The 23,736-nt window shown below is 45.4% G+C and overlaps 1 protein-coding gene across 2 annotated transcripts in view; it reads left to right on the top strand.

The window, feature by feature from the left end:
• The window catches only part of MED16 (mediator complex subunit 16), a 326,193-nt gene extending 303,301 nt beyond the window's left edge, over positions 1–22,892 (top strand). For both annotated transcript variants that reach the window (XM_069216802.1, XM_069216803.1), the window contains exons 13-15: positions 17,327–17,543; positions 18,296–18,379; positions 22,025–22,892. In XM_069216802.1, the coding sequence (XP_069072903.1) occupies positions 17,327–17,543; positions 18,296–18,379; positions 22,025–22,151 (428 nt within the window). In that variant the 3' untranslated portion in view covers positions 22,152–22,892. The remainder of the gene's footprint in view (positions 1–17,326; positions 17,544–18,295; positions 18,380–22,024) is intronic.
• The last annotated feature ends 844 nt before the right edge of the window (positions 22,893–23,736 follow it).

Here is a 23,736-nt window from a genome sequence, read left to right on the forward strand (position 1 = left end):
AAGCTCATTCCACAAGGGGAAAAGCGGCTACTGCTACCCTTAACAATGTTCCAATATCTGAGATTTGTAAGGCTGCTACATGGAAGTCTGTACATACGTTTACTAGACATTACTGTTTAGACTCAGATGCAAGAGCGGATGCCCAAGTGGGGCAGGCCTCTCTGAGAAATGTATTTGCATAATACGTATCTATTCCTGCACTTCTATTGGACAGTCCGCAGAGTTTAGGGATGGGCTTGCTAATCTATTCAATGTTTATGACTATTGATGAGGATCCCCTGGAAGAGAAGGCTAAGTTACTTACCTGTAAATCCTAGTTCTCTTCCAGGGGTATCCTCATCAAAGTCAAAACAACCCACCCTCCTCCCCGGACGCACGTCTCCTAGAAGTGCAGGACAGACTGTATTTTGAATCAGTTACACGGATTGTCACCGTAAAAAAGAACTGACCTAACTGTGAACCAACTGTCACCTTTCCTTCACCCCTGAGGCATGGTGGGATACTGGAGGTGCTCAGGGTCTTAAAGGCACGGTGCCAAAGTTTTTATGGTTCTCCTGTGTTAACCTGCATGCAGCCTATTGGCTAAGAATGCTCCATTGGTTTTTCAATGTAGTTTTTTCTCTTTTTCTCTAGTGTTTACTGCTGCTTACTTCCCTAAGCCCAGTTTTAAGGGTTTGGGTAGAAATTTATTCTCTATTGTGATTTCATAATATGAAAAAAAAAAAAACTTCATAGAAATAACAAATTTTTACCCTGTTTATGATTATAGCCTGCATTGCTGTTTTTACACATGATAATATATGTGTATTTTATATTTGCTCCGGGGTCCCCGCACAAGGGCGGGAATATTCAATGTTTATGACTTTGATGAGGATACCCCTGGAAGAGAACTAGGATTTACAGGTAAGTAACTTATCCTTCCTGACTGTTTTACTTACCTGATTTTGGTTTGTGTGTATATTTTGTGTAGTTTACTTACCTCCTAAGAGAGTATATCCTCTGAGATATTTTTGGCACATTGTCACTTAAATAAAGTACCTTTTAGTTTTAGTAACTCTGAGTATTGTCTTCCTTATGATATAGTACCTATATTATATAAGTGGTATAGTAGGAGCTTTGCATGACTTCTAGTTCAGCCTTGGCTGCTCTGCTATACCTACCTCTATCAGCCTAAGCTGCTAGAACACTACTAATCTACTAATAAGGGATAACTGGACCTGGCATAAGGTGTAAGTACCATTGGTACCGACTGTAAGCCAGGCCAGCCTCCTACAGCTTGTCTTGACACGGTCCCATTGTGGGAGCCCAAACATTTCTGCATGAGTTCTCAGTTCTACTTCAGCCCAGGGAGATTGCCCCAAATCATTTCCAGGCAGATAGTCCACAGGGTTTGGTGAGGACCCAGCAACTTCTTTCTGCCCAACTACTAAACACTCCGTCAAAAGATACTATAGCCATCAGATGGTTCTTTGTGACTTTGTCAACATTAGTGACAGGATACGTTTTCCCTACCAGGTACTGATCTGAGTGCACCAAATGCTGGGTCACCATTGTGACACTAGCCCCAGCGTCCCTCACTGCTTCTACCTTAGTTCCATTAATCAAAGGATGCTGCCTGTATTTTTGCCTATTAGTGGGCCAGGCAGCACAGGATAGATCTACCCCTTCCACAGTGACTGTTGTTGCCTCTGTGGGTTCACTGATATGGTTAGCCCACAACTGTGATCCCATCTGACAGGGACCAGCGACCTCTGAAGCGTCAGAGGACTGCCCCGAACCAAAGGACAAAGAAACTCCTGTGAGCAGCGGCTCTGCTCAACAACAGCAACAACTTTGCAACTTTCTTGCAAATTTTAAAGACCTCACTCTTCCCGCCGGAAGAGTGAGACTTCACCCTCTGCACCCGACGCCCCCGGCTCGAGCTCCAGAGAACCAACACCACAGGGAGGACTCCCAGGTGACTATGACCTTGTGAGTAGCCCAAGACGAGCCCTCTGGACGCCCACAGCGATGCATGCAGAGAAAATCCAGAGGATCCCCCTGACCGCAACTGACTGTAACAAGGAACCCGACGCCTGGACCAAGCACTGCAGCCCCCAGGACCAGAAGGAACCGAACCTCCGTGCAGGAGTGACTCTCAGGCAACCCTCTGCCTAGCCCAGTGGTGGCTGGCCAGAGAAGCCCCCCTGTGCCCTGCCTGCACCGCCAGAGTGACCCATTAGTCCCTCCCTTGAATCCTACACAAAACCCGACGCCTGCTTTGCACACTGCACCTGGCCACCCCTGTGCCGCTGAGGGTGCGTTTTGTGTGCCTACTTGTGTCCCCCCCAGTGCTCCGCAAAACCCCCCCTGTCCTGCCCTCCGAGGACGCGGGTACTTACCTGCTGGCAGTCTGGGACCAGAGCACCCCTGTTCTTCATAGGTGCCTTTGTGTTTTGGGCTCCTCTTTGACCTCTGCACCTGACCGGCCCTGTGCTGCTGATATGGTAACTTTGGGGATGCCTTGAACCCCCAACGGTGGGCTGCCTATGCCCAGGAACTTAGACTTGTAAGTGCCTTACTTACCTGACAAACTAACCATTACTTACCTCCCCCAGGAACTGTTGATTTTTGCACTGTGTCCACTTTAAAAAATAGCTTATTGTCATTTTTACTAAAACTGTGTATGCTATTGCTCTAATTCAAAGTTCCTAACTTGCCTGTTTGGAGTACATTACATTTTATGTATTTACTTCAAATCTTGAACTTGTGGTTCTAAAAATAAATTAAGAAAATATATTTTTCTATATAAAAACTATTGGCCTGGAGTTAAGTCTTTGAGTGTGTGTTCCTCATTTATTGCCTGTGTGTGTACAACAAATGCTTAACACTACCCTCTGATAAGCCTACTGCTCGACCACACTTCCACAAAATAGAGCATTAGTATTATCTAATTTTGTCACTATCTTAACTCTAAGGGTAACACTTGGACTCTGTGCACACTATCTCCCACTTTGAGGTAGTATATACAGAGCCAACTTCCTACACGCTTTCAATGAAGTGTTGGTTAGAGGGGCCTAAAAACGTAGGCCCTCATTATGAAGACGGCGGGTTTAACCCCCGTTCTACTGACCGCCAGCCCCCCTGGAATCCTGCTGGCCGCATAATAAACATTTTGCTGGGCCGGACCTGCGCGATGGGGCACTGCACAGGGGCCCCTGCACTGCCCATGCCAAGTGCATGAGCAGTTCAGGGCCCCCGGGGTGGCCCCAGAGCACCCCTTCCACCAGCCTTTCCTTGGCGGGGGAACCCACCAGGGAAAGGCTGGGGACAGTAGGGATCATTATCCGAAGGGCAGCAGCGCTGCCCTGTCGGATATTGATGCCTTCCACTGTCAGGCTGCCTGGCGGTAGGTGAGGCCCGCCTATGGCGTCCCTCATGCTGTTCATTATATGACGGTTCAGCCCGCCATGCCGGTGGTGGGCTTTTCAGCTGCCGCCGGCATAGCTGGCTGAACCGCCATGTTCATAATGAGGGCCTTAATACAGACCTTTCGGAACTTACAACATCATCATCGTCGGTAATCTTGGAAACACTACATCATCACTCCTCTTCCAGGCAGCTTTTACTGTTAGTTCCTGGTCTTCTGCAGCCAGCCATGGACACCTTCCTGACTCCAGCAAGCCTGCACACAGCTCCTGCGTGAATTCTAAAGAAATATAAGGCCCCAGACCAGGATCCTTTATTTCTCAGAGCTGATCCTCCACCGGATTCTGTCATTTTAGCTGCTGCCCGAAAGACCCATTCGGTGGCCTCCTTAACTGTCCCTCCAGATAAGGAGAGCAAGCATCTGGATTCGTTGGGTAGGAAGATGTGTGGTACCTCGGTATCCTTTATGAAAGTGTCTAGTGCCTCTGCAGTTTTAGGAAGGTACGACCGTTCTTTGTGGGACTCTCTGAACAGGTTCGTAGACAAACTGCCGAGAGAGGACAGACAGGATTTCTAAGAAATCCTTCAGGAAGGAAGCCTGGTAGCCAATCAGGTGATCAGTGTGGCTGCGGATGGCTCGGACCTAGCGGCTTATGGATATGCACATGGGATATGTGCAAGAAGGTCATCTTGGCTTCGCCTCACAAGTCTAAAGCAGGAGGCTCAACATCACATCCTGAACCTACTATTCACTGGGAACTGTTTGTTTGGGACCCATACAGATGATGAGATGGCCAAAATGAAGTAGGAATTGGACACTCTTAAAGCCGTAGGGCTAGACATACGCAGAGAATACCGGAGAAGGTGCAGGCCATATGATAGGCGTCCGTATCAGCAGAGGGTTCAAACCCCTCATTGGCCCCAAAGGCAACAACGAAGACCAGGACGACCGTTCTACCAGTCCGTAAGACAGCAAGAGAACGTGGGTCGAGTAGGCAAAATCAGTCAGGCAAATAGCTTCGCTACTGGGTTCCATGGCCTCCTGCATTTTCATTATTCCGAATGACAGATTATGCATGAGACCTCTTCAGGAGAACCTGGAAGATCAGTGGAGTCAACTCACAACCAGATGGGAAGACAGAATAATCCTCTCACCTGTGGCAAAAACCTTGCTACAGTGGTGGACTCGCCGACAACATCTTTTAGTAGGGGTTCCTTTTCATCAGAGCACTCCTACTGAGACCCTTTTAACGGATGCATCACTACAGGGCTGGGGAGCTCACATGGGCTCTCTCCAAGCCCAAGGTCTCTAGTTTGAGAAAAGAGCAGAAATACCACATCAATTTGCTGGAACTGAGGGAAGTTCATCTGGCTCAGTCCTTTTACCCATCCATCAAGAGCAAATTCATTTTAGTCCAAACAGACAACATGACCACAATGTACTATTTGAACAAACAAGGGGGAACCCGATCTCGCCCTCTATCTCGAGAGTCACAAGCTATCTGGCATTGGCTACTAGCGAGGAAGCTGTCAATCACAGCAGTTCACCTCCCGGGGGACCAGAACACAAAAGCGGATTCCCTAAGCCGAAATCTCTCAGACTCGCACGACTGAGTGCTTCATGAAGACGTAGCAGACATTTTTCAGCTATGGGGGTATCCTCAATTAGACCGGTTTGCCGACGAACCCAACAAAAAAAGCCCAGACTTCGCATCCATGTTTTATCGACCAGGAACAAAAGGGAATGCCCTGTTGATAGATTGGTCAGAGACATTTCTCTATGCTTTTCCACCCATTCCCCTAATTTCCACGGTGATCAACAAGCTCTACAGGTCCAAAACCAGGATGATACTAATAGCCCCGGAATGGCCCCGCCCCTGGTGGTACACAGATCTCCAGTTTTCAGAAAAGCCTCACAAGAGGCTGCTATGCAGACCGGATCTTCTCCACTGATTAGAGGGGAAAGTTCTACATCCCAACCTTCCCTCGCTGAGCTTGACTGCATGGCTCCTGAATTCCGCAAGTATGGACATCTAGGCCTCTCACAGGAATGCATGTATATTTTAAAGGAGTCCAAAAGATCCTCGACGCGACGCTCTTACTTCCCTCGCTGAGCTTGACAGCATGGCTCCTGAATTCCTGCAGTATGGACATCTAGGCCTCTCACAGGAATGCATGGATTTTTTAAAGGAGTCCAAAAGACCCTCGACGCGACGCTCTTAAGCGTTCAAATGGAAAAGATTCTACATGTGGTGCATACAGAATTATTTCAATCCTATCTTGGCTCAAGAGGAGGTTATCTTACTCTACCTCCTTCACCTTGCTAAGTCAGGACTGCAGTTTTCTTCCATTAAGGTATTTATGTCTGCCATTACAGCTTATCGTAAATCGCCCTCACAAAAGTCATCCTTTACTGTGCCAGTGGTTAAGGACTTTCTAGAGGGTTTTAAAAAAAAAAATTCCACCAGTACGTGCACCTTCACTTCCATGGGAGTTGAATATAGTCTTGTCTAGACTTATGGCCGCTCCCTTTGAGCCCATTCACAAAGCTTCTTTGCAGCACCTTACGTGGAAGACCGCTTTTCTTGTTGCCATTACTTCAGGTAGAAGGGTCAGCAAAATTCAGGCTCTCTGTTCAAAAGAACCCTATGCAGTTTTTCACAATAACAGAGTAGTCCTATGGACCCATCCTGGGTTTTTACCATTAGGTGGTTTCTGACTTCCATATTAATCAAACCATATTGCTTCCAAAAATTTTTCCCAAACCGTCTACTCCGGCAGAGAGAACTTAGCACTCCCTGGACTTGAAGAGGGTGCTAAAATGTTATCTCAATAAGACTAAGGGCATCAGACAATCGGATTGCTTATTTGTAAACTACGGGCACATGAGAACAGGCAGGGCGGGCTCAAAACAGATGATTTCTAGATGGATAGTTTTGTGTATTATGACTGCATACCAATTGGCTAACAAACAATTGGCTGCCAAGCCTAAAGCTCATTCTGCAAGAGGCAAGGCGGCAACTGTATCCCTTCTTAATAATGTACCCCTCTCCGAGATTTGCAAGATTGCAACATGGAGATCGGTACATACTTTGATAAGCCAATATTGTCTAGATTCAGATACTAAGAAAGACACACAAGTGGCTCAGGCTTCATTAAGAAATCTATTTAACTAAGACAAATAGACTGCTTGTGCTCCTACCTCTCCGTCCGCAGGGGTATGGGATGGGCTAATCTGTTCAGTGTTTATGACCATTGATGAGGATCCCCTGGAAGAGAAGAATAAGTTACTTACCTGCAAATTCTAGTTATCCAGTATTGGATCTTTCATGAATTCACATGCTTGAATCATCCCCGTCGTCGAAGTGGGTGTCCCACGGTATACTATAAGAGCAGTAAGTAAAAATGTCCATAGGCTATAATGCTAACAGAATTCACACATATAGCCTATCCATGTCCTTTTGTAAAAAGAACCAAACTTGACTCATGACCAATCAGGCTCCAGCACCCTCTAGAATATTCTAGGCTCATTCCATCAAATTTTCTACCGGACGTCTTGTGAAGGGAGTCTCTCTGAGCTCTGCAGTTTTTTCCTCTCAAGAAAAATCTTCAGAAAAATTTCTGATTCTTCCAGAAAAGGCCTTTTCCGCCCTTTTAAGACCTGTGGCAAGAAAAGGCTACATGTGGATGACCCACATATGGATGGCTCATATTGTTTACATCCTGAGCATCAGGTAAAGGATTGTAAAATATACTGCACCTTCTCCGCTAAGACCCTTAGCGACCGAGAAGGAAGACTGTTAATCTGGTTGCAGGCCAAATCCTGTACTTCTGGTGAGGAGAGTGATTCAGGAAGGCCTCATAAAAGGTCCAGATCTGCGGGCCTAGGGCAGGCTGAAAAATCCAGAAAACACCACAAGAAGCACCATAAGGAGGCTGCCAAAGACATTCAAAGCTCAATTTCACCTGAGCCATCCTCTCTTCGTCGCAAAAAGGAGTCCTGTCATTGTTCTCCTTCATCAGAGCCTTCCACTTCTAGAAAGATGTCTATTAAATTCAAGTCGATGACGACACTACCGTCGACGATAGCGACGATGACACTACCGTCGATGGCGACGATGAAGGTTTCAACAACTATCGTCTCCACGTCTCGTTGACGAGACCATCGTCAACAAGAGCATCGTCGTTGACGCCATCGTCGACAACACTACCGTTGACGATACCACAGTCGACAAGACCACCGTTGACGACACCACCGTCGACGAGACTGTTGCTGACGAAAAAATCAACAACGAAGCCAGTTTCGATGACGGAACCATCGTCGTCGACACCATCAACGATGCCACTTGTTACTATGACTCAGGGCAGCGTGATCCCAATTTTCCTCTGGATCTCCCGACCTTTATGCTACAGTGAAAATTACCACGATGTCTAAGTCTACTGTTTATCCAGCAGATACATCACTGAGTAAGGTAACAACCTTACTTCCTAGTCATATGCTAGACTGGGAAGAATCAGATGAAGGACCCTTTGGTGATGCGCATACTCCATCCCAGTTGCATGTCAAGTATCAGGAAGATGAGTATGAATAGGAGCAACAGTATCACTCTTATAATTCTCATCAGAGACGATATTATGAGCCTTTACAGCAGCCAGCCAGGAGACTCTGTCCAAATGCCTGCTTCTCTGATTCAAGATTTGCAGTCTATGTTGCAAGACTATAAGGGAAGGTTTCCAACTGCAGCTGAGATGCAGCTGTCTCTCCCTTCCTCTCCTGTTACACCAAGGAGTATAAGTCCACCTCCAGCAACTCCCAGGCTTACTCCACTGTCTACAATAGCCGCTCCTCCTAGAGATGACATCTCCTCTTCAAAGGATGAAAAAGAAGGAGAGATTGCAACACCCCAGCATCTGAACGATGAATGGGATGATTATTTAGCTCCTACTCCATCGCCACCACCTCCTCGTCCCTCAGATACTCCACCGGAGGATATAGGAGGTTTTCATAACTTAATGGATAGGGCGGCCACACGGTTTCATTTAGCAACCTCCGTCTCACTGTCAGAATGCTTCCTCCATGGCTTCAAGGAACAGGCAAGAAAGTTGGTGAGGGCAATTCCAATCATAGACTTTATTTGGAGTGAAGGCATTAAAATCATGGAGAATCCAGCTACTGTTCCACCGGTTCCACAAAAGCTGCATAAAAAATATAGGGTGACACAGGACTCTCCAGCGTGTTTAACAGGGCATCCTAAACCAGACTCGGTCAGTTCCCAAGCCGCCCAACGGTGTTCTAAGAATCCATCAACGCCTATATCTACTCCTCCGGATAAAGAGGGCAGACGCCTAGACAACATGGGCAAGAGATTACTCGGCCATGTCGGCTATAACTGTCCGTGCAGCCAACTCTTTAGCGATTTTGGTTCGCTATGATCGCCAGATGTGGTCTGACATGAACACTTTCTTAGAGCTCATTCCTGAGAACAAGCAATCTGAGGCACGGGTATCTCAAAAGAGATCATAGACTGCGCTCTAGACATAGCCTTCCACAGGTTTCCGTCAGCTGGCAGGAGCAGCAGTTCTGAGCCGCCAGGGATGGTTGAAAGCAACATCTTTCAGGCCAGAAGTCCAGTGTAGGATATTAGGTATGCCCTATGACGGAGAGTCTCTTTTTGGCAAACATATAGATGAGGCCCTACAGGCCATTAAAACTGACAGACACTGCTCGTTCTCTGGGGACTTTGCGGTATGGGAAACAGCCTTTTCGGGGAGCAAGAGGTAGGGGTTTCTCTAGGTTTCGTGGCTTCTACCATAGACCGTACCAGCAGCCCCAAAATAGACCGGCCTATCAGCAGACTTACAGGCAACCATCCACGGCCTCCTACGTCAGACCAGGTGGGAGAAGGAAACAGAGCTCTCAAACCCGGGATCAACCCCGCAAACAAAGATCATTGTCGGGTGCCGGCTACGCTTCCACAGTTTCCACAATTCCATCAGGTGGGAGTGAACATCTCAAACTTGCCTCAGAATTGGAAAGGCATAACGTCGGACAAATGGGTGCTGGATATAGTGGCTCAAGGTCATACGCTAGAGTTTATACAAAAACCTCCACACCATCCGCCAGGAAAATCGCATCCACTTCACCTTCACTTGCTGCAACAAGAGGTTTTCCTAATGCTCTCCAAAAGGGCGATAGAGGAGGTCCATGTGCACCACAGGGGACTAGGATTCTATTCCCGGTTCTTTCTAATAAGGAAAAAGTCAGGGGAATGGAGACCAATCCTAGACCTCAGAAAACTGAACAAGTTTCTAAATAAACAATCCTTTTGTATGATCACAATGTCGGATATCCTGCACCTGCTGAACACTGGAGATTACATGGCATCGTTAGATCTCCAGGATGCCTATTTCCATAATCCGATTCATGTAAAGCATCGCAAATGTCTCCGCTTCACTGTGGCCGGTGCCCATTACTAATTCAAGGTCCTTCCATTCGGTTTAAAGTCAGCGCCAAGAATCTTCACGTAATGTCTTGCTCCAATAGAAGCTTTCCTCCGCAACAGGGGTTTTCAGGTCTTCCCATATCTGGACGACTAGCTGATAAAAGCTCCTACATCACAGCTGGCTTCCAAAGCTACCATCGCCTGCCTAGGACTATTTCACAATCTAGCTCAAACAGTTAACTTCCAAAAATCGTTCACTCTACTGACACACAGGATAGTCTGTTTAGGTGCGGAACTCATCACCATCAAGAGCAAGGCTTATCTCTCAAGGGCCCGACAACTAGAACTGGCCAAAATGGCTATCAAAGTCTCAAAAAGAAGGTCCGTTTCAGTTCGGACGTTCAAGTCACTCCTAGGAATGAGTTCATCATCGATTAGCGTAGTCTCCCTAGCAAGGTTGAAAATGAGACCATTACAGGAGGAATTGCAGCTAGAATGGACTCAATCTCAAGGATCCTTCGAGGATTCAATCAGTATTACACCAAGGATGGTGGAGACTCTGCGGTGGTGGTCCTAGACCGACCATCTTTCTCAGGGATTGATCTTTCTGACTCCAATGACCGCTTTCATTATCACAACGGACACTTCATTGGAGGGCTGGGGAGATCATCTGCAAGACATGTGCATTCAAAGGAAATGGTCAATTGTGAAGAAAAAAACTGCATATAAATCTGCTAGAATTAAAAGCAATTTTTCTTACACTCAAAATCCTTCCTAGGATTGCAGGATCCTCTGTGTTGGTCCGCACGGACAACACTACAAGCATGTTCTACATCAACAAACAGGGATGAACAAGATCTCTTTCCCCTCTCAAGAGAAGCTCAATCTTTGTGGAAATGGCTCACACTTCACAAGGTTCATCTGAGAGTGGAACACCTGCCAGGTGTCAACAATGCCCTAGTGGACTCTCTCAGCAGGACGGACGACAACTGCCACGAATGGGAACATGATCAGAGGGAGCTAGACAGCATCATTCTGTGTTGGGGACGTCCAACCCTGGATCTGTTTGCCACCAATCAAAACACCAGATGCCAATTTTACGTCAGTTAGTACCTGCTCCCAGGGTAGTGGGGGAATGCCCTTTCGATGCGATGTCCGGGATCTTTGCATATGCATTTCCTCCCTTCCCATTGATTCCCAGGCTTCTGAAGAAGACGAAATCAGAGGGTTGCCAGCTAATACTCATAGTACCCAAGTGGCCCAGACAGTATTGGTACACAGAACTCCTTCTCCTATCAGTGGCCAATCCCTTATGTCTTCCAAGCAAGCACAATCGTCTAACAAAGTGTCAAGGTCAGATATTCATCCAGATCCAGCATCTCTCCAATTGCACGCATGGCTCCTGAATTCCATGAATTTCAGGGCATGTGCATCGATGAAGAATGCAAAGTAATTTTGTCTAAAGCTCGAGCTGACAGTACAAACAGGACTTAAAGGCTCAAATGGAAGAGGTTTTGTATCTGGTGCCATCAAAAACAATTTGCATCCGTTAAAAGTCTTACCAGAGCGAATTATATCATACCTCCTCACTCTGTCAAAGGCCGGGCTTCGTCATGCATCTGCTAAAGTCCATTTGGCTGTTATATCATCTTCTAGACGCTCTGTGGATACGCCCTGCCTTGGTTCATCCAGACTATTCAAACAGTTTATGAAGGGTCTGTTTCACACTTTCCCTCCGGTGCAAGCACCTCCGCCCCAATGGCATTTAAACGTAGTTCTTTCACAATTAATGAAAGCCCCGTTTGAACCTATTCACAGAGTAGAGCTGAAATACAATAAATGGAAGGTAGCAACTCTGCTGGCTCTTACGTCCACGAGAAGAGCCAGTGATATACAGGCCTTTACCATTAAATAGCACTATCTTATGTTTTTAGACAACTTTGTCCTTCTTCGAACAAACCCGAGATACATCCCTAAGGTGCCTTCATCTTTTCATTTGAGTGAACCAGTGATATTGAGAACATTCTTCCCGAATCCATAAACGGTGGCGGAGAGGACTCTCCACACACTGGATATCAGAAGATGCTTGAAGTTCTACCTTCAGAGTACTAAACAGCTTCGGAAGACAAACCAGCTTAGTCTCATATGCCCAAGGCCGTCAGGGTACAGGAGTCACTAAGGCTACGATAGCTCGTTGGATTGCATCCACCATCCAGTTTTGCCACCCAAGGGTGGGAAAACCATTAACTAACCGCCTGAAAGCACATTCTACAAGGGCATTTTCCACTTCGCTGCTCTAGTTCAAGGGATCGCCTTGGACAAGATATGTCAGGCTGCAACGTTTAAGACTACGCACTCTTTCGCGTAGCATTACTGTCTGGAATCAACGCAAAGACCTGATTCTGTTGGGCAGGCGGTCCTCCGTCATCTCTTTTATTGAGGTGAGATTTTTCCTTGAATGAGTATACCAAATTTATATACAATAAGTTTGCAATTTGTATGTAATTTTTTACTTAATATGCATAGATATGTATGTGTGTGTGTGTATATATGTGTGTGTGTATATATATGTATATATATATATATATAAAAATATTTATATTGACATAGATATGTTAGATCTATATTTAGAAGGATTACAATGCTCGCACCCACCATCCACTGCGGGCATAAGTTATTATGAGTACTGCTGGCTATTCAGATTCAAGCAAGTGAATTAATGAAAGATCCAATACTGGATAAGAAAACAAGTTACTTACCTTTTAAATACAGTTATCTAGTATTGATATCTTTCATAAATGTACACGCGACCCACCCTCCTTCCCTTTTTGAGGCTCACATTTCCTTTCAATAACATACTCTTCACTCTAGTGCTAGAAAATCTGAGGGAATGAGCCTCTTTGGGGAATGTTCTAGAGGGTGCTGGAGCCTGATTGTTCATGAGTCAAGTTTCTTTTTTTTTATAAAAGGACATGGATAGGCTATATGTGTGAATGTTGTTAGCATTATAGCCTATGGAAATTTCCACTTACTGCTCTTATAGTATACTTTGGGACTCCCACTTCGACGACAGGGATGATTCAAGCATGTGAATTTATGAAAGATACCAATACTGGATAACTGTAGATACAGGTAAGTATCTGGTTTTCTTGTCTTCCAGGGGTATCCTCATCAAAGTCATAAACAACCCACCTTCCTCCCTGGACATTTATCTAATCTATTTCATCTTGGCACCTTCAAAAAAGTACTGACCTAACTGTGAACCAACTGTCACCTCACTCTCACCTCTGAGGCATGGTGGGATACTGGAGGTGCTCATGGCCTTAAGGGCATGGTGCCAGTTTTTTGGTTCTGCTGTGTTAACTTACATGCAGCCTATTGGCTAAGAATGCTCCTTTATTTTCAATGCAGTTGTTTTATTTTACAGTGGATTGTTTGTACTTTATATGCCTACTATTTTGTTTGCAGAAAGGTTTTACCTATATTTGAACACTTAATTGATTGAAAGAAAAAAGAACTTCACACAAAATAAAGCATTTTTAGCCTGTTTTCTCAACATAGACTGCATTATTGCTTACACATGTATATAATATATTTGTATCAAAACTCTCTATTAGAATTACTATTTTTTATATACATTCGATACATATACATGTGTGTTGATATATGCTCTGGGGTCCCCGCACGTGGGTGGTAATAGTCAGTGTTTATGACTTTGAGGATACCCCTGGCAGAGAACTAGAGTTTACAGGTAAGTAACTTATCCATGCTCTTCCATCACCTATTCTCAAATACACCTATTTCACTATTCTGGGTGACCTTAACATCCATTTTGACAATGTGACCTATAATACAGTATTGTCTGTAATCGAGGATCTTGGTGCGCTTGATATCCAGCTTATTACTAAGTCCCCCACTCATGCTTCTAGTCATATGCTGGATACTATATTCACAACCTTAAGAGTATAGAGACGAATGAGCCTACCCCCATGATATGGTCTGACCACTTTGTAGTCCTGTTCTTTCTCCTTGCTCCCGGGGGCTCGAACTTGTGATATCCAGAAGATTTCCATGGGCAGGAATGGTCAGAGCTGGAGCTCCGGGCCCTCAACTCACTTCTTGAAGTTAATCACCCTGCACATAAGTCACTTGATTGGATTGGGCACATGCATTACAAATGCCTGGATCAGATCTTCATTGGATGTTTTAGCCCCTGCTATAAGTAGGAAACATCATAGAATCCTCCCTCCTGCTCCGTGGTACAGTGACTCATTACACCTTCTTAAATAACTGTGTAAGGGCCTGGAACGTGGTGAAAAACTTCTAATAATGAGGATAGACAAAGATAAAGGATAGCTTAGAAAGACTAGAAGAAAAAATGCTGCACTACCTAAAACTACTGCAAAGAACTGCCCTAAATCTCTTTATAAGACAGTAAAGAATCTTTCTGATCATACTATAACGGCCTCTACTCCACTCTCACAAGCCCAGAGTGATGAAGGTGCAGCTTTTTTCTTAAAATAGAAGACATGCAGACCACCTTTTCAGGTACTTCTACAACTAGTCATTCTGAAGCTCCTTCATGTTCGCCCTCCACCATGAATGCTTTTATTCCGTTAGATGTGTCGTCTTCCCTCTCATTGCTTGCTGCCACCAGGTCAAGCTCTACGCTTGACCCCCCTTTTGTATTGAGCAAGTTGGCCTTTCCAATTATGGAACAACTCAGTCAACTCTTGAATGTTTCCTTGGCTGAAGACAGTGTTCCCTTCAACACAGATCTCAAACTCAATTTCAAGCCTCAGGGGTTCCGCAGGGTTCTACCCGTAGCCACCTTGTTTTAAATCTATATGTAAGACCTTTTGGCGATATTGTGGAATCTCAGGGGCTTAACACTATTTTTGTATGCTGATGACACACAGATTGTGGTATCCTTATCTTCTAAGTGTTACAACAATACAGAAGCCCTCAATACCTGTCTTGTACACGTCTCAGCCTGGATGAACATAAGTTCCCTGTAACTTAATGGGCACACTACGGAGGCTTTGCTAGTGGGAAACTATCTCCATCTTTGGGGACCTCATCTATTGCAAGCTACTATGGGTATAACTCTTTCCCCTAATTCAGGTGGTAAAAAATCAGTGGGTTTGGCTAGACAACAAGTTGTCCATGAGGCACCAGATAAATAAAGTGTCAACCACTTGTTTTAGCATTCTTACATTGATAAATAAAATGCTGTCTTGTCTCCCATTCCCTGCTCACAGAACAGTGGTCCAGGCTTTGGTGATCTCTAGATTGGACTACAGCAATGTTCTGTATCTGGGTGCAGCAAATTCTTTGCTCAAATGGCTCCAGACTGTACAAAATGCGGTGGCTCCTCTACTTCTCCACCCACCCAGGTTCACCTCCTCAGCGAATTTGTTACATACTCTGCACTGGCTGCCAATTGAATGGTGTGTTCAGTTTAAGGCCTTATGTTATATGCATGAGTGCCTTTCTCACACAGGCCCCACACATCTGAGAACTTTGTTGTCTAGATCCACCACAAAATGCGCACTCCGCTCCAGCCATCAGGACCTGCCAGTGGTTCGTAGAGTTAAAAAATCTCACCAAGGTGGCCGGGCATTTACAGATCTAGGTCCTAAACTTTGGAGCGACCTGTCACACTCGCCTATAGCCTATAAATCGCTCACAGCTTTTTGAAAGCAGCTAAACCCCTGGTTGTTTCCCTCTCTTTTGCAACTTTGAATCCGAGGTTGACTCTGGTTCTACTGGGCGCTGGGAAACTTTTTTAGGTAGCCATGCGCTTTACAAATCATGCATAATAATAATAATAATAGAGTGCATCTTGCAGCAATCACAGCCTATCGAAAAATGTCCTCTTTCAGAACGCCTTTGATCAATTATTTTCTGAAGGGCTTTAAGAAGATATTTCCTCCTCTCAAATTACCTTCTCCCCCATGGGAGTTATATATTGTCCTTTATTGCCTTATGGGTCCTTCTTTCGAGCCCATTTATAAGGCCCCTCATCAACACCTATCTTGGAAGGCTGCCTTCTTTGTCGCTGTAGCCTCTGCTCGTTGAGTTGGATAAATACAGGCCTTATGTTCCTATGAACCTTAAGCTGTTTTTCATAGCAACAGGGTAGAGATGAGGGCTTATCCTAGGTTCCTACCCCAACGTAGTCTCAGATTTCAAGGTCAGACTATTTCATTAACTACATTTCAAAAACGCTCTTTTCCTGCAGAGTGATCTCTTCACACTCAAAATGTTAGGAGGGTTTTGAAGTTTTCTCTAGAAAAGACAAAAGCTTTGAGAAAGTCAAAGCAGCTTAGTGTTAACTATGGTCCTGTATTAAGAAGATTTTCCAATTTGAAATAATCCTTGTCTAGATAGATTGCCTCCTGCATTCTCCAACATTACCCTAAAACCAACAAAACCTTACTTGGGAAACCTGGAGCGCCTATCACCAGAGGTAAAGAAGGTACTGACGTTTTGCTGAGAAACATTTTGATTTCTGAGATTTGCAAAGCTGTGACTCGGAGATCTGTTCACATCTTTTCAAGACACCATTGCCCTGATTCAGATGTGAGGGCAGATACCCAGGTTGGGCAAGCCTCTTTAATAAATCTCTTTGCCTAAGTTATACATCTTCTGTTTTATCTCTTCCCTTGTGGATTTCTTTGGGGATGAGCTAGCTAATGTATTCAGTGCTTATGATTATCATTGGAGAACCCCTGCGAGAAAAGCAATGGTTTCTTACCTGTAACTCTAGTTCTCTCTAAATCTCTATTGAAATCATAATCAACACTCCTTCCTCCCCAAGAGAAGAGATGAAGTTGGATTAGATCCTTTTCTGTTATTTGCTACATCAAAAAGAACTGCCTAAACATCCACCTGCAGGGCATGATGGGGCTCTGGGGCTGAAGAGGCTCTTAAAGGTGAGGTCTTCTGTTGACATTGCAGTCTATGCAGGCTCTATCGCGTATACTTCCCTATCATTCACTTTAAAAATAATGTAAAGACTTAGTGAAGGACAATTAAAAAGAACATTTTTGGTTATTTATAGTGGTTTGAAAAAAGCTTATGCTTTTCTTCCATTATTTTAATGTACATTTAATGGAACTGACACTATAGTCTGTCTTAAGGCTACAAATATTGAAATTTTTGTCATATGTACGTCCTGGCCTTTCCAAAGTAAGATTAAGATATTGTGATAATGTGGCAGTGAAAGAGCTGCTGCAGGGTCCCCCGCATGCTGTATGATTTCAATGGAGGAGAGAGAGAAAAAAATATATAATAATAAGAATTACAGGTAAGAAATCATTCTTTCCTGCCATGGGCTGCGTGATGCTGCTTTGTGTATCTGGGGCACACTCTGACACCCCTGCTGCCTCTTGTGACCGTTGTGCAGTGAAGGATAATGTTGTGACTGTAGCTTGTCCTCACCTGTGCATATGTCTGTTTGTATTAATCAGTTCGCGATGAGAATCACCCGATGGAGCCTGATGACACCCTGATCGACGAGTGCTGCCTCCTGCCCAGCCAGTTGCTCATTCCAAGCATTGACTGGCTGCCCATCAGTGACGGACTTATCAGCCGGCTGCAGAGCAAGCAGGCCCTAAGGCTGCAGTTTGGCAAGTCCCCTGGGCTCTTGAGTCACTGTGTGCCCTCTCCGCTCGATGTCTTTTCCAGGTACGGGAGATGTGAGTTGTGGGGACAGTGTAAATGTACGCCAGACTTATCTACCTCTAGAGGCCCTCCAGCTGTGCCTACTTACCGCGGACAGCTGTACATCTACCCAGTGTGATGGCCTCTGCAGTTTTACTCATTGGCAGTGGTTGAGCAGTCTCATCCTTGGCCTCAGGTGCTACATTTCCTCTTTGTGCCACAGGGAGTGCTAACTTACCTTGATTTATCAGTTCTGCAGGCCTATACTCTGCAGTGAAAACTCACACCTACCCTCATTCACGGAAACTGCAAGCTGACCTGCAGTTCTGCACCGTACCCACCTATCCTTTGGCTGGCATCACTGCAGTCCTACCGTCTGCCTACGCTGAGGGATACTGTGGATTCTGGGTCGGTGTCCTTGAAAGACGTTCTGATTCCACCTACGCTTGTCAACCCAAAAACATTGTTTGTAAAATATGCTTTTCCCAGCCCTGCCTGTAGATGGTACTGATGCTCATTGTGTGAATTACAGCATCCTCAAACTACAGAACCCAAGAGGTGCATAGGTGGGCGCTTGCTCCACTTCAAATGCAGCCGCTCTACTCCTTTATTCACTAATCAACAAAACTTTAGAGATGGAAAATCAAATGTTTCCAGAATACTTATGTTGTCGCACTAGTAGATAAGTGATGTATCCCCACAGTTGCCATGTCCCAGAAGCCTTTTCTAAGCCTGCTTCACCATCCTAATTTTCCTTTTCATTTTCATCTGTCCAGGGCCCCCGGGCAGCCAAAGATTGACCACCTGCGACGTCTCCATATTGGAGCATTTCCCACAGAGGAATGTAAATCATGTACCAGGTGAGTTGTTCACGCTGAGATTGCAAGACATTAGATTTCTCTTCATTCCCTGCATCTTCCTATCGCTATTCTCTATGTATACTAGTTTGAAAGTGCCTGGTGCGCTGAAAGGAGAGAGGTGCTCTTTTACTGGAAGCAATGCACTGGTCTGATGGCAGAAGAGATGAGATTGTGTGCATGCAAGAGGTGCACTGGTGTGGTGACAGGAGAGATGTAATTGTGTGCGTGTAAGAGATGCACTGGTGTGGTGACGAGAGATGTGATTGGGTTCGTGTAAGAGATACACTGGTGTGGTGACAGGAGAGATGCGATTGTGTGCATGCAAGAGGTGCACTGGTGTGGTGACAAGAGAGATGCAATTGTGTGCTTGTAAGAGATACACTGGTGTGGTGACAGGAGAGATGCGATTGTGTGCATGCAAGAGATGCACTGGTGTGATGGCAGGAGAGATGTGATGGGGTGCTTGCAAGAGGTGCACTGGTGTGGTGGCAGGAGAGATGTGATGGTGTGCTTGCAAGAGGTGCACTGGTGTGGTGGCAGGAGAGATGTGATGGTGTGCATGCAAGAGGTGCACTGGTGTGGTGGCAGGAGAGATGTGATGGTGTGCTTGCAAGAGGTGCACTGGTGTGGTGGCAGGAGAGATGTGATGGTGTGCATGTAAGAGGTGCACTGGTGTGACAAGAGAGATGTGATTGTGTGCTTGCAAGAGGTGCACTGGTGTGGTGACAGGAGAGATGTAATTGTGTGCGTGTAAGAGATGCACTGGTGTGGTGACGAGAGATGTGATTGGGTTTGTGTAAGAGATACACTGGTGTGGTGACAGGAGAGATGCGATTGTGTGCATGCAAGAGGTGCACTGGTGTGGTGACAAGAGAGATGCAATTGTGTGCTTGTAAGAGATGCACTGGTGTGGTGACAGGAGAGATGTGATGGTGTGCTTGCAAGAGGTGCACTGGTGTGATGGCAGGAGAGATGTGATGGTGTGCTTGCAAGAGGTGCACTGGTGTGGTGGCAGGAGAGATGTGATGGTGTGCATGTAAGAGGTGCACTGGTGTGGTGGCAGGAGAGATGTGATGGTGTGCATGTAAGAGGTGCACTGGTGTGGTGGCAGGAGAGATGTGATGGTGTGCTTGCAAGAGGTGCACTGGTGTGATGGCAGGAGAGATGTGATGGTGTGCTTGCAAGAGGTGCACTGGTGTGGTGGCAGGAGAGATGTGATGGTGTGCATGTAAGAGATGCACTGGTGTGGTGGCAGGAGAGATGTGATGGTGTGCTTGCAAGAGGTGCACTGGTGTGATGGCAGGAGAGATGTGATGGTGTGCTTGCAAGAGGTGCACTGGTGTGGTGGCAGGAGAGATGTGATGGTGTGCATGTAAGAGGTGCACTGGTGTGACAAGAGAGATGTGATTGTGTGCTTGCAAGAGGTGCACTGGTGTGATGACAGGAGAGATGCCATTGTGTGCTTGTAAGAGATGCACTGGTGTGATGGCAGGAGAGATGTGATGGTGTGCATGCAAGAGGTGCACTGGTGTGGTGGCAGGAGAGATGTGATGGTGTGCTTGCAAGAGGTGCACTGGTGTGATGGCAGGAGAGATGTGATGGTGTGCTTGCAAGAGGTGCACTGGTGTGGTGGCAGGAGAGATGTGATTGTGTGCTTGCAAGAGGTGCACTGGTGTGATGACAGGAGAGATGCCATTGTGTGCTTGTAAGAGATGCACTGGTGTGATGGCAGGAGAGATGTGATGGTGTACATGCAAGAGGTGCACTGGTGTGGTGGCAGGAGAGATGTGATGGTGTGCATGCAAAAGATGCACTGGTGTGGTGGCAGGAGAGATGTGATGGTGTGCTTCCAAGAGGTGCACTGGTGTGGTGGCAGGAGAGATGCGACTGTGCATGCTAGAGGTGCGCTGATTTGACAGGAGAGATGCAACTGTGCATGCAAGTGGTGCTCTGGTGTGGAGACAGGAGAGATGTGATGGTGTGCTTGCAAGAGGTGCGCTTGTGTGATTTTAAAACATGTTTATCTAATTTGTCTAACTTTGTATTAAAAAAACATTCAGTTTTCAACCAGCAGATGGGACTGGTACTGAGTCCACGGTTAGTACTTGCTTTGCTCGTCCATGGACCGTTTTTTGAACCAGAAGAAAGTTGGGGTGTTGGCGTGAAAATCTGTGCTGTCACTCAAAGGCAAAATTATGAATAAATACAAGCCAATTGTGTGTTGTGAAAAAAATGATATATTATTTATATATAGTAAGTTATTCGTATTGAGATTTTTATATGTGCCGCAGAACTTGCAGACATCATCCCAAATAATATTAGGGAGTCTGTGACAGAGGCATGAGTTTAATGGTATTTCACATCCATTTTTCCAACTCTGAATGCAATGCAAGTGAAATGCAAGTAAAATACAGAGTCTGTAATGCACATACAAGTAAAAGAGTCTCTGTAATGCACATACAAGTAACATACAAGTAAAATACAGTCTGTAATGCACATACAAGTAACATACACGTAATGTGCTTACATTTTGAAGTAGCTAACGTGAACCTTGAAATGGATCCAAATCTGGGCTTTTCCGGAGCTCCATGGAGCTGTACTCTGGCTTTAGTTGATTAGTGGGACATTGGTCTTCAGATGCTGAGAGGTCCCTGAACGAGAACAGCTTAGGAAATGTGAGTTCAGTCATACAATGATCAGTACAGTGGAGGCCTTAGAGCACTTGCATATTACAAAACACGTGATAAGTTTAGTTTGTGAGATCTGGAAAACAGATGTCTCTATAACAAACCTTCACGATTTTGGAATCTGTTCTCTAGGTTTCTGGAACGTTTTGGCGAATAGTTCAATAGCAGTGTCATGGATGAGGTTAGTTTAATACTACTGTAATGGATGTGGGTGCATACTCATGCAGTGTTGTCTCGGTCAGATATCTGCTGTGGTTGCTAGTTTGTGCAGCAGTGTGCCGTTACATTTTAGCAGAGGTAGGAGAAGTTTTTTTAAATTGGTGAACACCAGAATTTGCTCTGGTTGAAGTTGTATCATTGACACTGATATATCTAACCATAATGGGCGTTGCTGGGCTGTTTTGTTTTTTCATGTAATGGTTAGCATCTTACGTTGTAGTCAATTATTGATGTGCAACTTAGTTTGTGCAGGTAGGTCTTATGTAAGTTGTAATCGCCAGAGATCCTTTGAGTGTCAGACATTGCAGGAGTTGGTCAGAGTTCTTATAAATATATATGGGGTGGCTGGTTTTCGCATGCCATGGTTTTGCCTACACTGAGGATGTGAATGTGTCTGATTTTGGCTGGCATAGGGTTCAAACATTGTTTGGATTTCGGGGTTTTGTGCCTAGAGCACTGTACCCTTTATCATTAGGTACGGACCAGGCATTGCTTGGGCTGGTGACGTGCAGTTTTTTGACATTCGTCTGGAGAAGATCTTAAGACGGTCAGAAATTGTTATGGTTTATTTATGCGTTAGTTCTCAGCTCAGGTATATGAGTGTTGGCTGGTGACTTGTGTGTAGACCTGTCCTTTTCGACCTAAGAATTTAAATGGTGCTCAGGCTGGTTGGTCTTAGTTGGCGTTTACTGGCTAGCGGATCTCCTTGTTCTGAGCCTTTTGCTTTTCCCCGTTGCAGGTGCGGCTGTGTCACCATGCTTAGGTCTCCCAATAAGATCACAGCTGTGAAGCAGTGGGAGCAACGCTGGATCAAGAACTGCCTGTGCGGGGGACTGTGGCGAAGGATGCCCCTTAGCAGCTCGTGATTACCCCAGTGACAACTATGGGACACGCGGTCGGGAGATGGAGCACTGCAGGTGCTCTTTCAGCCGCTCATTCCATATTATGAAAGAGCAAATGCTATGGGTACCGATTACCACAGACGTGAGGAAGCCTTCGGAAACCACCGGGCTCTGTGTTCACCTGGCTAGGAGTCTGCGTAAATCTGCACTATGGACTGTTATTGCTGCCTGTCATTGACGAACTCTAGTAACTTAAGAGGAGTTATCAAGTAGCTATGTCACAAAGCCATAGTTTCTGGTGCACACTCCAGCTGTAATTACAGTGTGGCTGAGGAGTCCAGCAGGAGTCATGGGAGCCTGGTTGTTGCTCTCAGCTTGCAAGGGGCTGTGGAAAGATGAGGGTTGAAGCTGCAACCAGAAATGCTTTGAATCCGACTTGCTAATGTCTTGTGAAACATGCACAAGAGAGCTTAAATATAGGGCACCCTGGAAAGTCAGTGAGACTGGGGATTAACTTGTTTTCAAGGTAAGAGTCCCCAGACTGGATTTAAGTGCTTTGTAGAGTGATGATTGGTTTAACCTTCACATTTGGTAGTTGATAATTTGTACACTAAAACTAGTAACATTTTTGGTATTGATAGACCACCATATCTGCGTATTTAATTGAGGGGGGGGGAAATATTCATAAACTTGTGTTGCTTATGGGTTTGTGTCTTTGTTTGAAAACAACCTCAGGCCATAAATTGATAAGACTGTAAGTGCAAAGTTGTGTGTGTGTGTCCTTTTCAGTCAAGCTATTGAACACTTCAATCACTGGGCCTGTAGGAAGTTGGCTCTATATGTACTATTTCAAAGTAAGAAATAGCATGCACAGAGTCCAAGGGTTCCCCTTAGAGGTAAGATAGTGGCAAAAAGAGATAATTCTAATGCTCTATTTTGTGGCAGTGTGGTCGAGCAGTAGGCTTAGCACAGGGTAGTGTTAAGCATTTGTTGTACACACACAGGCAATAAATGAGGAACACACACTCAAAGACAATTCCAGGCCAATAGGTTTTTATGTAGAAAAATATATTTTCTTAGTTTATTTTAAGAACCACAGGTTCAAGATTTACAATCAATACTTCAAATGAAAGGTACTTCTCTCAGGTATCATAGGAACTTTGAATTAGCAAAATAGCATGTACAGTTTTGGGAAAAATGGCAATAAGCTATTTTAAAACTAGACACTGCAAATTTCAACAGTTCCTGGGGGAGGTAAGTATTGGTTAGTTTTGCAGGTAAGTAAAACACCTATAGGGTTCAAAGTTGGGTCCAAAGTAGCCCACCATTGGGGGTTCAGGGCAACCCCAAAGTTACCACACCAGCAGCTCAGGGCCGGTCAGGTGCAGAGGTCAAAGTGGTGCCCAAAACGCATAGGCTTCAATGGAGAAGGGGGTGCCCCGGTTCCAGTCTGCCAGCAGGTAGGTACCCGTGACTTCGGAGGGCAGACCAGGGGGGTTTTGTAGGGCACCGGGGGGACACAAGTCAGCACAAAAAGTACACCCTCAGCGGCACAGGGTGCAGAGTGCAAACAGGCGTCGGGTTTGCAATAGGTTTCAATGGGAGACCC

This window comes from Pleurodeles waltl, chromosome 12 (assembly GCF_031143425.1).
Source record: "Pleurodeles waltl isolate 20211129_DDA chromosome 12, aPleWal1.hap1.20221129, whole genome shotgun sequence".
NCBI classification, from domain to species: domain Eukaryota; kingdom Metazoa; phylum Chordata; class Amphibia; order Caudata; family Salamandridae; genus Pleurodeles; species Pleurodeles waltl.